The sequence below is a fragment of the Macaca fascicularis genome, chromosome 11 (genome assembly GCF_037993035.2).
Source record: "Macaca fascicularis isolate 582-1 chromosome 11, T2T-MFA8v1.1".
In the NCBI taxonomy this organism is placed as follows: domain Eukaryota; kingdom Metazoa; phylum Chordata; class Mammalia; order Primates; family Cercopithecidae; genus Macaca; species Macaca fascicularis.
This window is the reverse complement of record NC_088385.1, coordinates 63367300-63383233: the sequence shown is the minus strand read 5'-3', so window position 1 is coordinate 63383233 and position 15934 is coordinate 63367300. Positions and strand designations below refer to the sequence as shown.

Here is a 15934-nt window from a genome sequence, read left to right as displayed (position 1 = left end):
TGAATCAATCTCCACCTCAGAGAGTGAACCAAGGCTCACAAAGCTCTGATATCACAGATGCAGAATTGTTCTAGAATAGAGATCTGAAAAGGAAGATCAACTTCATCCTACTGATCTCAAAGCCAGAAGGATCAGGGCTCTGCTCTAACACCCACTCCTGTAAGACCCTGGGCAAATCAATTCATACTGAAGAGTTCACTTTCCTCATCCGTAAGATGGAGAATATTTATCTCATAGGGCTGTTGTAAATATTAAATGAGACAAGATGAGAAATAGTAAACTACAAGAATATACAGAATTTTTTACTCTGTTTGGGTCTGGATTAAAGGAACAAAGCCTAGCGTAGTAGGAAGTAGTAGGGAGCTCGGCCGAGTGTGGTGGCTCATGCCTGTAATCCCAACTGCTTATGTGGCTGAGGCAGGAGGATCACTTGAGCCCAGATGTTCAAGAGCAGCCTGGGCAACACAGCAAGACCCCATCTTTATTTAAAAAATTTTTTAGGTAGGGGCTAATGGGTTTTTGAGTATTGTAACCTATAATAAAATGAACTTTTTTTTTTTTTTTTTTAGAGACAGTCTCACTCTGTTGCCCAGGCTGGAGTGCGGTGGCACGATCTCAGCTCACTGCAACCTCCGCCTCCTAGGTTCAAGCAATTCTCCTGCCTCAGCGTCCCAAGTAGCTGGGATTACAGGCATGCGCCACCACGTCCAGCTAATTTTTGTATTTTTTAGTAGAGACGGGGTTTCATCATGTTGGCCAGGCTGGTCTCAAACTCCTGACCTCAGGTGATGTGCCTACCTTGGCCTCCCAAAGTGCTGGGATTATAGGTGTAAGCCACCGTCTGGCCTAAAATGAACTTTTGACTTACCATCAAGTATTTTTTAATAATAGTATAGTATTTTGACCTTGTGTGGGAAAGGCACAGATTTTGTTTTCTGGTGACCCCTAAGTGACATTTGTTATTAACCTCATCATTTCCCCACTCCTGCCATCCTCACCTTGCAAAGCCAACACCTCTGCTGGTCCCACTGGTATCTCGAAGGATACGGGTGGAGATAACCTGGCCAAAGGGCTTCAGCATCCCCTCCAGTTCCTGCTCATCCATTGACAGTGGGAGGTTTGAGATGTATAAATTTGTGGGGTCCTGTTCCTGTTGCTATGGAAATAACAATGAGAAAATGAAGCTCACATCTCTTATCCCTCTCCTACCCTCAGCCCGCCTCACAAATGACATTTCAGAAAAGAGACTATAGGAACGGTCCCACATAAACAGAGATTATTCTATTTGTTAACACCCAGTCCCACTACCACGGGTTGTATATTGAGTTCCAAGAGGGAAAAGCACAGATTTAATATTTCTAGTACTATACAAGCCCATCATACAAGTCATAAATGGTGTTTGGCTGTCTCTTTTAGAAACAGGCAGAGCAGCATTCCCGCTCTCCCCAGCAGCCGGTGTGGTGCCCGAGGCTGGATTCCCTCAGACTGCCTTGCTCCTTGGCTGGCTTGTTTGAGCAGCCCCTCCCCACTTCTCTTCCGGCCAGGCCACACAGAATCCTCTAAGTAGGAATGCCTGTTCACTCCCTGATGGAGGAAGAGCAGGAAGAGGGGAGAAGGGAACAGGGAAAGAGCCAGATGTGGAGTTCACTGGGTCACCATGGAGCCCTGAAAGCTACAGTCTCCTAGGACCCTGAAGGCTCCTAAACCTTTGAGCTTTTGCCAGAGGGTTTTCCTCCTGGAAGAAGAGGTAGGAGAGCCCTTCCAGGGGACAGAATGTGCAAAATGGCAATATCATCCAATAGTTGTATTTTTAAGAATTTAAGCAGTCACACTGCCCTGAACAGTGGTGGTCACCAGCAACCTTAATCCTCTTCTGCCTTTTCCTTTTGTTTTCTTTTTCTTTAACCTTTACAGAAAAGGTGTCTAGCAGGCCTGCCTCACAAGCTTTATGTATAATACTCATAACAGCTTCAGAAAGGCAAAGGGATGACCAGGCGTGGTGGCTCATGCCTGTAATTCCAGCATTTTGGGAGGCCGAGGTGGGTGGATCACAAGGTCAGGAGATCTAGACCATCCTGGCTAACACGGTGAAACCCTGTATCTACTAACAATACAAAAAATTAGCCAGGCGTGGTGGCGTGTGCCTGTAATTCCAGCTACTTGGGAGGCTGAGGCAGGAGAATGGTATGAACCCGGGAGGCGGAGCTTGCAGTGAGCCGAGATTGCGCCACCGCACTCCAGCCTGGGCAACAGAGGGAGACTCTGTCTCAAAATAAGTAAGTAAATAAATAAATAAATAAATAAAATTAAATAGAAAGGCAAGGGGACAATCCCACCTAACAGAAGAAGTGAGAGAAAAGCTTCTAGATTTCTAGTAGTCTAGTGAAGACAACAGTTTCAGATAGATCTGAAGAGAAGGGACTGTTTCCTCCCTTGATGTGGCTTCCCTCCTGCCTCCCCAGCCCACTACCCAGCCCCTATGGGGAACAACATTGGGAGGTGGAAAGCATTGTTCTGAAATTCTGAGTTGCACAACTGACTTGTTTAGAGAATGCTGTAAAACCACCACAAGCTGTCTGGTAGGGAAGTGGGGCCAGGGTGAATAATACAGGGAAAACAGGGAAGCAGCAGGAGTACTGGAAGAGGCCGCCTTACCTTTCTTGCTGCCAATAACTTGGTGAGAGGAACAGAGCTGATGGAGCTACCTGCCACAGACTTTGAATACATCTTCCTCCAGCAGCCAGGGGTGCTCATGGACTGTCTAGAAAGCACTGTGGATAGCCCTTGCCCACTCAATTTCATGGTTCTGAAGCCCTCTGGAACCCTTAGAACTGGAACTTTGGTGCTAACCACAAACTCCTTGGAGGAACAGACATGGGGTAGTACCCTTACCTTTGCCATCTGTGCCTGTACACCACTGGCCTTCAGTGCTGTTACAGCTTTCTGTGCTGCTGAAGGGCTGTCAAAATCTACAAAGCCATAGCCTGGAACAGAGAAACAGCATCACTAGGAAGTGGGAGGTGTGAGGAACATAGGGAGGTCCAGGCTTTTCAGGAGACAGAGGAAGGGTTATGATCCATGGAACAGAAATGGGAGGGAGAAAGAGCTACTGAGAGGTTTCAGGTAGTTATCTACATGCTCCTCAAACCCTGAGATGTGATCTAGTTTATGGCTAAGAATGCCAAGGCAATGAGCTACTCTGGTGTCCCTGCCTTTCTCCCTCCCCCTTAAGAAATCTGAGGTTTCAGGAACTAGGATCTTCTAATAATCCAAAGCCCCCCTATACCTCTAAAAGAATTCGCTCCTCTCTTTTCTTGATATACCCCAGAAATGCTAGGCATGTGGGGAATGCGGCCTCTCCAGGGCAGACCACCAGCCACCTGCTGGAAGAAGTCCCTCACCACTCCAACCTACAGGCCTTTCTCTTCCTTTCACTCTTCCAGCTCTATCTAGAACTGCTCAAACCCCAATAAAACTACTCACCCTCAGAAAATAACACCCACCAAAACACTCCCAAAAACAGGCATTTACATGGCTTTGCTAAGCAGAAGGAAATCTCACCCACTTCTACCACCTCATCTAGGGAAATACAAAGTCCAAAATAAGCTCAGTAGACTCAAAGGCGTTTTGTACAGTCTTCTGGCCTTGGGGCCCTAAACAGCATTTTCAGCTCTAGCTATCTGGTCACCAAATAATCTAAATATCTCCTAATCTTTTAAGCCTAAAAATTTCAGGGACTCCTTGCTGACACTGTAGACCCAGGAATCTCAGCAGTAAAGAGCAGTGGCGAGGGATGACCTCACTTACTGGTGCTCTCCACCATCAAGGACAGTTGTTCTCTCACCTTTGCATTTGTTTGTGGTCTTGTCCAGTATGGCCTTAGTGGAAACAATCTTGCCATATCTAAGGGAGAGGAAAATGCAAAGTAATAATCTGGGGGCAGAGACTAAGAATAGGACAGAGATTCAGACATCTCGACAAATCCATGCCCTTTCCATGGTCCAACTTTTCCTACTCAAGCCTTAATAAAAATAAAAAAGAAATGGGAGCCGGGTGCAGTAGCTCACACCTATAATCCCAGAATTTTGGGAGGCTGAGGCTGGAGGATCACTTGAGGTCAGGAGTTTGAGGCCAGCCTGGCCCAACATCATGAAGCCTCACCTCTACTAAAAATACAAAAATTAGCTGGGCATCACGCCAGTAGTCCCAGCTACTTGGGAGGCTGAGGAAGGAGAAATGCTTGAACCTGGGAGGTGGAAGTTACAGTGAGCCAAGATGGCATCACTGCATTCCAGCCTGGATGACAGAGCGAGACTCCATCTCAAAAAAAGAAAAGAAAGAAATGGGTTAAAAATGCCACACTTAATATAAACTCATCCTCCCCAAAGGTACCTAAAAGAAATAAGGTAACTGTAGTCCTTATAATACCAACACATTTCTCTCTTCTTTCCCAGCTAAGACTCACACACTAGTTGGAAAGAGATGACTGTCTTTTGGGGAAAGAAGCTTGGCAATGTCCACACAAAAGAGTGTGTAGAGGCAGAGCTCGGGCTGGAATTCCCTGAGGACTAAAAAGAATCCTTGCTATTACTTATTTTCTTTTGGAAAACACCACTGATCCTATGAAAAAAACTATAGACATTTTTCTTCTCTGATACCCTATTCCCATCACCCCTCCACTGACCCCTTTAACTGAAGGTCAACCTGAGCCAAATTGCTTTGGTTCAAATGCTGGTTCTGCCACATTTTAGTTATGTGTGATCTTGAACAAGTCATTTAACCTTTTGGTGTCTCAGCCTCATCATCTGTAAAATGGAGATAGGATTGTTAGGAATGTAAAATGAATAAACACAAATCATTAATGTCTACTACATGGTAAGCACTTAAAAATTTTAATTGCTATTATTATTATACTCAAGGAACCTCAACTATAATACCTCTCTTTGCCTTGGTCTAAGACTTCTATTTCTCACTGTCAAGATTTGAGAGTGTTAGGGAGGGGAGTGGGAACTGTAATATTAAAAAAAATTGTGTGTGTGTGTGTGTGTGCGCGTCAGGGTCTGGCTCTGTTGCCCAGGGTGGAGTGCAGTGGTGTGAACATGGTTCACTGCAGCCTCAAACTCCTGGGCTCAAGCAATTCTCCTGCCTCAGCCACCTGAATAGCTGGGACCAAAGATGTGCTCCACAATGTCCGGCTAATTTTAAAAATTATTTGTAGAGATAGGATCTTACTATGCTGCCCAGGCTGGTCTTTAATTCCTGGCTTCAAGCAATCCTGCTGCTTTGGCCTCCAAAAGTGCTGGGATTACAGCTGAGAGCCACCATGCCCAGCTCTAAGAAAATCATCTTATAAACAAAAAAAGTCTAAATTTTGGTGATAAGGCCAAAGGGCTGCATATCCTTTCTTCTTCTTCTTTCTTCTTCTTTATTCCTCTCCCTCCTCTCCTTCTCCTTCTCCTTCTTTTTTTTGAGACAGAGTTTTGCTCTTGTTGCCCAGGCTGGAATGTAATGGCGCGATCTCAGCTTACTGCACCCTCTGCCTCCCGGGTTCAAGCGATTCTCCTGCCTCAGCCTCCCAAGTAGCTGGGATTATAGGTGCACATCACCACACCCAGCCAATTTTTACATTTTTAATAGAGACGAGGTTTCGCCATATTGGCCAGTCTGTTCTCAAACTCCTGACCTCAGGTGATCCACCCGCCTCGGCCTCCCAAAGTGCTGGGATTACAGGTGTGAGCCACCACACTTGGCCAAGTTATAGATATTTGTCCAGTAAAAATGCAAATTATTTCTGTACAGTAGAAAAAATAATTGCAAAGGTTAGTGGCTTTACTATCCTATAGGACATAAACCAGTTTTTATCTAGTGTAGCAATCTTATTCCAACATTCTTTCTTCATTTCCTATAGTTCCTCAAATGCTCTTTGAACTCATTTTGCCATCCTGCTGGTTGGTTCCCTCATTAATGAGTTATAAAAATCTTTGACACTTGTTCATTTTATATTTGCATGACAGTTGTGTTTTCTTTTCATTTTTTGAAACCGAGTTTCGCGCTTGTTCCCCAGGCTGGAGTGCAGTGGCACGATCTCGGCTCACTGCAACCTCCACCTCCCGGGTTCAAGTGATTCTCCTGCCTCAGCCTCTCAAGTAGCTGGGATTACAGGCATGCGCCACCACACCCAGCTAATTTGGTATTTTTAGTAGAGACAGGGTTTCACCATGTTGGTCAGGCTGGTCTCGAACTCCAGACTTCAAGTGATCCACCTGCCTCAGTCTCCCAAAGAGCTGGGATTACAGGTATGAGGCACTGTGCCCAGCCTGACAGTTGTTTTTTTCAACTTTTTGAAAATTATACTTTGGTAGCAGAGTCACATGGAACTTCTAAAACTTGAATAGTAGTGTATCACAGATCAGGGATTGTATTAGAGGTGTTCCACTAGAAAAAAGCCTCTACATTCCACTCCAGGAGGATGAAACTATTAAAGAGACAGAACAGAAATCACTAACAAAGTCAGAAGTACAAGAGCTAACTGAAAATAGTTGGCAGGGACTGAATTTGAGAACAATACCCCAAACAAGCAATTTTCCCATCTCTCCTTCCATCCCTAAAGAACATATGATGACTGATTTGTTTTCACTCCTTGGCAGCATCTCACTGACTTTTTTAGTGGAACTTCTGTGATCCAAAGGATTAGACAGAATAAGCCACGCAATGCCCTGGAAGCTGGGAACAGAACACATTAAAAGGAGGGTGAGGATGGATGTGGCTACCCTGGCCCTTCCAGGCTACATACTTGGATTCATTCCCAAGTTTAGGCAAGGGGAGGGACTCTTGAGAAGGCTGACTGTGGGGCCGAGGACACAAGTGCTGCTATCCCTATGAAGGCCCCAGGGTGGAGCTTGCTGTGGTCTAGCAGCTGAGACTTTGAGCTCAGAATTTCCACTGCAGCTGGCAACAGCTGGGTCACTGCTGCTGCTTCCCTGAAGGAGCCCCTCTGAGAACCAGGAGTTCCAGTCCTAGACTCCACGCCTCTCCTTCCCACATACCAGACTTTAGGATCCAGCAATATTTACTTCCTCTACAACCCAGGGAGAGACAACTGGGACAAAGGCAGGAAGTCCTTCTACGCATGAGAAACATCCTTCCTAGAAAGGCTTAACTCCCTGCTCACAGCAGACCGAGGGCTCTACCCACCTGCTCTGCTCAGTCTCCTCGTCAGGACTCCTGTGGCACCTCTTTCATCCCTGCCTCACTCCTGCCTCTCCACAGTCTCCTTTTGGGCTCCTTACTTCAATCCTACATGCTGTCCTTGACTATACTTATGCTTCAGACTCAGCAAAAAATAAGGCAATTGTTCAGAATGGCAAAATAAAAATCACTCTGTATCTGTGGGTTTCCCACTTGTGGATTGAACCAGCCATGGATTGAAAATATACAGGAAAAAAAAATGGCCTTTCTTCTAAGAGAGGTTCAGGGAAAAAAAACTAAAAAAATAACTGTTGGGTACTATGCTTAGTACCCAGGTGATGAAATAATCTATACACCAAATACCTGAGTCCCGAGTTTACCTATAGAACAAACCTGCACATGTACCCCTTAACCTAAAATCAGTTAAAATATATTTTTAAAAAAAGGATGGTTGTATCTGTACTGAACATGTGCAGACTTTTTTCTTGTCATTATTCCCTAAACAATACAGTATAACATTTATTTATATGGCATTGGTATTGTATTAGGTATCATATGTAATCTGGAGATAATTTTAATGTATATAGGAGCATGTGCAAAGGTTACATGCAAATACTACACAATTTTATTTTATTTTGATTATGTTTGAGACAAAGTCTTGCTCTGTCACCCAGGCTGGAGTGTAGTGGCATGATCTCGGCTTACTGCAACCTCTGCCTTCTGGGTTCAAGCGATTCTCCTGTCTCAGCCTCCTGAGTAGCCGGGACTACAGGTGCCCACCACCACGCCCAGCTAATTTTTGTAGTTTTAGTAGAGACGGGATTTCACCATGTTGGCCAGGCTGGTCTCAAACTCCTGACCTCAGGTGATCCACCCATCTTGGCCTCCCAAACTGTTGGAATTACAGGTGTGAGCCATTGTGCCTGGCCACTACACCATTTTATCTAAGGGACTTGAGGCCAGGCTCAGTGGTCCATGTCTGTAATTCCAGCTTTTGGGGAGGCCAAGGCAGGAGGAATGATTGAGTCCATGAGTTTGAGACCAGCCTGGGCAACACAATGAAATCTCATCTCTATAAAATATACAAAAAATTAGCCAAGCATGGTGGCGTGTACCTGTAGTCCTAGCTACTCAGGAGGCTGAGGTGGGAGGATTGCTTGAGCCCTGGAGGCTATGGTTAGTTGTGATTACACTGCTGCACTCCAGCCTTGGTGACAGAACAAGATCCTGTCTCAAAAAAAATGGGTAGGCCGGGCGCGGTGGCTCAAGCCTGTAATCCCAGCACTTTGGGAGGCCGAGACGGGCGGATCACAAGGTCAGGAGATCGAGACCAGCCTGGCTAATACGGTGAAACCCCGTCTCTACTAAAAAATACAAAAAACTAGCCGGGTGAGGTGGCGGGCGCCTGTAGTCCCAGCTACTCGGGAGGCTGAGGAAGGAGAATGGCGTAGACCCAGGAGGCAGAGCTTGCAGTGAGCTGAGATGCGGCCACTGCACTCCAGCCTGGGCGACAGAGCGAGACTCCGTCTCAAAAAAAAAAAAAAAAAAATGGGTAGGGACATGAGCTCGGTGAATTTTGGTATCCATGCAGGGGGACAGAGGAGGTCCTGGAACAAATCTCCCACAGATACTGAGGAACGAATATATGGTAAAGTCTAATCAAGGTTCTTCTCTGAGCAGGGTGCGGTGGCTCACACCTGTAATCCCAGCACTTTGGGAGGCTGAGGTGGGCAGATCACCTGAGGTCAGGAGTTTGAGACCAGCCTGGACAACACAGTAAAACCCCGTCTCTAGCAAAAAAAAAAAAAAAAAAACACAAAAATTAGCCGGGTCTGGTGGTGTGCGCCTGTAATCTCAGCTACTTGGGAGGCTGAGACTCAGTCTTAAAAAAAAAAAAAAAGATTCTTCTCTGTCTTGTGATGTGAGAGAATTTCTGTAGCACATTATATTTAGTACGAGAAACAAAATTTAGAAATCAAGGACCTAGATTGATATGATACTCTTTCCCTCCCTCATAAACCAACATATCTGCCAATTCCCACCTCTCAAAAATTACTAGTCCAAGACAGTCCCCTTAGTTCCACTTACATACCTTTCTAGCAAGGTAAGCTGAGATAACAGACCAGTTAAAAATTTTTTTAAATATATATTTTTACTATATTTTTTATAGAGACAAGGTCTCACTATGTTGTCCAGCCTGGTTTTGAACTCCTGAGCTCAAGCAATCCTCCTGCCTTGGTCTCCCAAGGTGCTAGGATTACAGGTGTGAATCACCATGCCCTGCCCAAGGACCAGTTTTAGATATACACCAGACTTTATTTTTTATTGTTTATTATTTTTTGAGCTGGACATCTGTGCACTCTTGCCATTTTTCCAACATTCCTAATTGGGCAATTCCATGATTCAAATCTACTAAAAAGAACTCTGAGGGATCTTCACGGGGTAGATGCACAGCAGTTGCTTCTATCTCCACCTTCTTTATCTGCTAATTTGAGGTCTCCATTCCCAATGAATATCTCCAGCAGCAGAAAGTCTCCGAAGTGCATGATTTGATTGGCGAGTCCCACTTTCTTCCATCCCCACTGCCAGCTCTCTCATGCCTTCTAATTAACATCTATAGAGATACTAAACTTTTCTATTCAAGGTGTAAGGACAGCAACTTTCCACTAAGACCATCAGGTTGGGGGAGGTGCTGGAAAGAAAGCTAGATATTAGGCTTTAAAGGCCCGTCCCACACTGGCTTTCCTTAAAGAAACACATAAAAGCTTTATAATATATATCAGTAGCAGGTAGAATTTTTTTTTTTTTTTTGAGACAGAATCTCACTATATTGCCCAGGCTGGAGTGCAGTGGCACAATCTCGGCACACAGCAAGCTCTGCCTCCTTGGTTCACACCATTCTCCTGCCTCAGCCTCCTAAGTAGCTGGGACTACAGGCGCCCACCACCACGCCTGGCTAATTTTTTTGTATTTTTAGTAGAGACGGGGTTTCACCGTGTTAGCCAGGATAGTCTTGATCTCCTGACCTCATGATCCGCCTGCCTTGGCCTCCCAAAGTGCTGGGATTACAGGCGTGAGCCACCACACCCAGCCAGTAGCAGGTAGAATTTTTTAAGAAAGAGGCTACTGAGTCTCTGGAGTAGAAACAAAATGCTAGGTGTCTTTTGTTTCTATGTGTCTATGGAGTAGAAACAAAATGCCATTGCCTTTTAGGATAAGTGAGCTGGCAAGGCCAGGAGTGGTGGCATGCATCTGTAATCCCAGCTACTGAGACAGAAGGATCACTTGAGCCCAGGAGTTCAAGACTAGCCTGGACAACATAACGAGACCCTCTCTCAAAACCAAATCTATACTGTCCCTGGAAGCCTACCCACACGCACTCCAACTTACGGCTGACACAGCTTGACAAGATCTTGGTCAGTAGTGCCTGGCTGCAATCCTCGGATGTATAGGTTGGTTTTGCTCAGCTGGTCATTTCCATTGCTTCCACTACTGCTGTTAGGTGTACTGTTGCTTGGGCTAGGTGGTGCCATCTGCTGAGCCAATGACACATATGGCTGCAGGGAGACATGAGGAAAAGGTAGAAGGATTATACATTTACATGTTGGAGAGTGAGGAAGATCCTGGCCCTCTTGAAAAAATGATTCCAAACTATATATAATCACAAATTTGCACTCACTTGGACACACATAGTTTGTTCCTTAGCTCCATATTTTAGCAGAGAAGAAGAAATCCAATACCACATTCTGAGATAGCCCAAAGACTTAAAATCCTGTTGTAGCTTTTAATACATCCTTTATATTTCCTATTCCTTTCTCCCTCTTTTTGCCAGCACTTACATTAGGAGTTCCCAGATAACACTCTGTAGGCTGGGCGTGGTGGCTCACACCTGTAATCTCAGCACTTTGGGAGGCCAAGGCGGGTGGATCACAAAGTCAGGAGATCAAGACCATCCTGGCTAACATGGTGAAACCCCATCTCTACTAAAAATACAAAAAAATTAGCCAGGCATGGTGGTGGACGCCTGTAGTCCCAGCTACTCAGGAGGCTGAGGCAGGAGAATGGTGTGAACCCAGGAGGTGGAATTTGCAGTGAGCTGAGATCGCGCCACTGCACTCCAGCCTGGGCAACACAGCGTTTGAAAAAAAAAGAAAGAAATGCAGACCGGGCGCGGTGGTTCACGCCTGTAATCCCAGCACTTTGGGAGGCCGAGGCACGTGGATCACGAGGTCAGAACTTCGAGACCAGCTGACCAATGTGGTGAAACGCTGTCTCTACTAAAAATGCAAAAAAAAAAAAAAAAAAAATTAGCCAGGTGTAGTGGCACTCACCTGTAATCCCAGCTACTCAGGAGGCTGAGGCAGGAGAATCCCTTGAACCTGGGAGGCAGAGGTTGCAGTGAGCCGAGATCACGCCACTGCTCTCCAGCCTGGGTGACAGGGCAAGACTCCGTTCTCCCGCCCCCCCAAAAAAAATGCAACTCAAAACCACAGTGGGATACTGTCTCACAACAGTCAGAATGGCTAGCATTAAAAAACTAACAGATGCTGGTGAGGTTATGAGGTTATGGAAAAAAGGGAACACTTATACACTGTTGGTGGGAGTGCGAATTAGTTCAATCATTGTGGAACACAATGTAGTGATTCCTCAAAGACCTAAAAACAGAAATATAATTTAGCCCAGCAATCCCATTGCTGAGTATATACCCAAAGGAATAGAAATCATTCTATCATAAAGACACAAGCATGTGTATGTTCGCTGCAGCACTATTCACAATAGCAAAGACATGAAATCAACCAAAATGCCCAACAATGGTAGACTGAATAAAGAAAAGGTTATACATATACACATGTAATACTATGCAGCCATAAAAAGGAATGAGATGCTGTCCTTTGCAGGAACATGGTTGGAGCTGGAGGCCATTATCCTTAGCAAACTCACGCAGGAACAGAAAACCAAATACTGCATGTTCTCACTTATAAGTGGGAACTAAATGATAAGAACACATATTTACATTAAGGGGAACAATACACACTGGGGTCTGTCCGAGGGCGGAGGGTGAGAGGAGGGAGAGGAACAGGACAAATAACTAATAGGTTACTAGGCTTAATAACTGGGTGACAAAATAATTTGTAAAACAAAACCCCATAACACAAGATTACCTATATAACAAACCTGCACATGTACCCATGAACTTAAAATAAAAGTTAAATAAATTTAAAAAAGAATCACTTTGAAATTTCCATTTAAGGCCAGGCGCGGTGGCTCAAGCCTGTAATCCCAGCACTTTGGGAGGCCGAGACGGGCGGATCACGAGGTCAGGAGATCGAGACCATCCTGGCTAACCCGGTGAAACCCCATCTCTACTAAAAAAATACAAAAAAAACTAGCCGGGTGAGGTGGTGGGCGCCTGTAGTCCCAGCTACTTGGGAGGCTGAGGCAGGAGAATGGCATAAACCCAGGAGGCGGAGCTTACAGTGAGCTGAGATCCGGCCACTGCACTCCAGCTTGGGTGACAGAGTGAGACTCCGTCTCAAAAAAAAAAAAGAAATTTCCATTTAATTACTAGTTCTGCAATAATAATAATACACTGGTCCAGGCACAGTGGCTCACATCTGTAATCCCAGCACTTTGGGAGGCTGAGGTGAGAGAACTGCTTGAACCCATGAGTTTGAGACCAGCCTGAGCAATATAGCAAGACCCCATCTCTACAAAAAATACAAAAATTAGCTGAGGCAGGGTGCAGTGGCTCATGCCTGTAATCCCAGAACTTTGGGAGGCTGAGGCAGATGGTTCACTTGAGGTCAGGAGTTCAAGACCAGCCTGGCCAATATGGCGAAACCCCGTCTCTACTAAAAATACAAAAATTAGCCGGGCTTGGTGGCGCATGCCTGTAATCCCGCCTATATGGGAGGCTGAGGCAGAAGAATCGCTTGAACCCGGGAGGCGAAGGTTGCAGTGAGCCAAGATTGCACCATTGCACTCCAGCTTGGGTGACAGAACAAAACTCTGTCTCAAAAAAAAAAAAAAAAAGGCTGGGCATGGTAGCTCACGCCTGTAATGTCAGCACTTTGGGAGGCCGCGGCTAGCGGATCACAAGCTCAAGAGACTGGGACCATCTTGGCCAACATGGCAAAACCCCGTCTCTGCTAAAAATACAGAAATTAGCTGGGCATGGTGGTGCGTGCTTGTGGTCCCAGCTTCTAGGGAGGCTGAGGCAGGAGAATGGCGTCAACCCGGGAGGAGGAGAGCTTGCAGTGAGACGAGCTCGCGCCACTGCACTCCAGCCTGGACGACAGAGTGAGAGTCTGTCTCAAAAAAAAAAAAAAAAAAAAAAAAAAAAAAGAAAGTAAAACCCAGGCGAGGTGGCTCACGCCTGTAATCCCAGCACTTTGGGAGGCTGAGGCAGGTGGATCCACCTGAGATCGAGAGTTCGAGACCAGCCTGACCAACACAGAGAAACCCCGCCTCTACTAGAAATACAAAATTAGCTGGGCGTGGTGGTGCATGCCTTTAATCCCAGTTACTCAGGAAGTGGAGGTTGCAGTGAGCTGAGATCGCCTATTGCACTCCAGCCTGGGCAACAAGAGTGAAACTCCCTCTCAAAAAAAAAAAAAAAAAAAGAAAGAAAGAAAGAAAAAAAAGAGGCTATTGGTTTGCTACCATGGTTACCATCTTGGTTTTAATACTAAGGTCTTAGCTATAGTTTAAAAATATGACTTAGTCAATAATAAACTTACTACAAGGCCTGGAAAAATTCTTAGAAAAGAAGATATAGCTCAGAAGAAAACAACTTTTCTGCCTTTATGGAGCTTACAGTCAGCAAAAACACTGTGGGACTGGCCCCTCTGATCAGGAGGTAAATTCTTTAGGCTTTTTGCTCTGTAGTAAGCCATTGCCTACTATAAAACAACTTTTATCTCTTGCTATTCTCACGTACCTTCTGAAATTGCTGCATAGGTTTGACAACAAAGAAAAATGGTAGAAAAATATTCACTTTTAAGGGTAAGAGAATACAAGGGGGGAGAAATGGCTAACAAAGCCCCTAAGTAAAGCTTATCTGGCTTCCTAAAACAATTTGGAGACAAAGACTCTGTAAACTAATAATATGTTTACCTATAATATGTGAGAGAGAAAGGGGTAATACGTATGAGCACCCAGGGCACTGACATACTCTTACTGGAGAAGGGAAGAATAAAAAGAAGCTATGGTTTCTCCAGAGCCCTATAATGGATTCCCTTTTAAAGTTTCTCAGCTGAGGAAGTTCTAATTCTTCAACAGAAGAGCATCATAAATGCATTTATATCCAAATTGGTAGAAAGATGAAGGCTAGGGTAGGCAATGGCTTCCTATAGATCAAAAGGCCTAAAGAATTTCCCTCCTGATCAGAGGGACCAGTCCCACAGTGGTTTTACTGACTGTAAGCTCCGTAAAGCAGAAAATTGTCTGAGTTGCCTATCTTTGAATCCATAGTGACTAGCACATGGCAGACATTAAATATTTGTTGATGAATAAATAATGTCATCAGTTAATATTATCAGCTAATATCATCATGATGAATGAGCTGCCTTCTCAGCTCTGTTCAATCATTGATAAAGGGAACTACCAAGGGGGCAGTTTTACCTCTATACTTCTTTCATGTTATTTTGGCCTTAAATATAGTTCGGAATGTGGTTAGTATTAGTTCTCAGCAGCTGCTTAAAAGCTAAAAGACAGGCCAGGTGAGGTGGCTCACACTCGTAATCCCAGCACTTTGGGAGGCTGAGGTCAGGAGCTCAAGACCATCCGGGCCAACATTGTGAAACCCTGTCTCTACTAAAAATACAAAAATTAGCTGGGTGTGGTGGCACATGCTTGTAATCCCAGCTACTCCAGAGGCTGAGGCAGGAGAATCGCTTGAACTCTGGAGGCAGAGGATGCAGTGAGTCAAGATCATGTCACTGCACTCCAGCCTGGGCGACAGAGTGAGACTCTGTCTCAAAAAATAAAAAATAAAAAATAAAAAGCCGGGCGCGGTGGCTCAAGCCTGTAATCCCAGCACTTTGGGAGGCCGAGACGGGCGGATCACGAGGTCAGGAGACCGAGACCATCCTGGCTAACACAGTGAAACCCCGTCTCTACTAAAAATACAAAAAACTAGCAGGGCGAGGTGGCGGGTGCCTGTAGTCCCAGCTACTCGGGAGGCTGAGGCAGGAGAATGGTGTGAACCCGGGAGGCGGAGCTTGCAGTGAGCCAACATCTGGCCACTGCACTCCAGCCTGGACGACAGAGCGAGACTCCGTCTCAAAAAAAATAAATAAATAAAATAAAATAAAAAAATAAAAATAAAAAGCTAAAAGACAAAGTAATGTTTAATATAAGAGGAGATTACAGTGACATACTTTTACATTAAATACTTTAGATCCTATGATCCCCAGATATTTTTATAGGGTATCTTACAGCATAATTCTCTATCCTTTATTTATTATTTTTCAGGTCTCGCTATGTTGCCCAGGCTGGTCTTGAACTCCTGGGCGTAAGCAGTCTTCCAGCCTTGGCCTCCCAAAATGCTGGGATTACAGGTCTGAGTGAGCCACTGTGACTACCCTGTCTATTCTTTAAATACCACATCACCAATTTATAGGGAATTGAGGTATTTCTCACTCCCTCTCTCTCGTCCTCTTTTTTTTTTTTTTTTTTAAGACACAGTCTAGCTCTGTCTTCCAGGCTGGAGTGCTGTGGCATGATTATGCTCACTGTTACCTCA

General features: G+C 45.0%; 1 protein-coding gene across 34 annotated transcripts in view; it reads right to left on the bottom strand.

Annotated features, from left to right (window-relative positions):
• The window catches only part of RBMS2 (RNA binding motif single stranded interacting protein 2), a 100488-nt gene that overhangs the window by 46273 nt on the left and 38281 nt on the right, over nucleotides 1-15934 (bottom strand). For 20 of the 34 annotated variants that reach the window (XR_012420363.1, XR_012420358.1, XR_012420362.1 and 17 more), the window contains 4 exons: nucleotides 10579-10745; nucleotides 3845-3903; nucleotides 2893-2984; nucleotides 999-1156 (listed from right to left, as the gene is read on the bottom strand). Coding sequence is in view for 22 of the 34 variants with exons in the window: in XM_005571251.5 (XP_005571308.3) it covers nucleotides 999-1156; nucleotides 2893-2984; nucleotides 3845-3903; nucleotides 10579-10745 (476 nt within the window). In the remaining 12 variants the exon portion in view is untranslated. Of the gene's footprint in view, nucleotides 1-998; nucleotides 1157-2892; nucleotides 2985-3844; nucleotides 3904-4684; nucleotides 4806-10578; nucleotides 10746-15934 lie in introns of all 34 variants that reach the window. The other 14 variants (XR_012420364.1, XR_012420359.1, XM_074007200.1 and 11 more) reach the window with 3 other exon arrangements.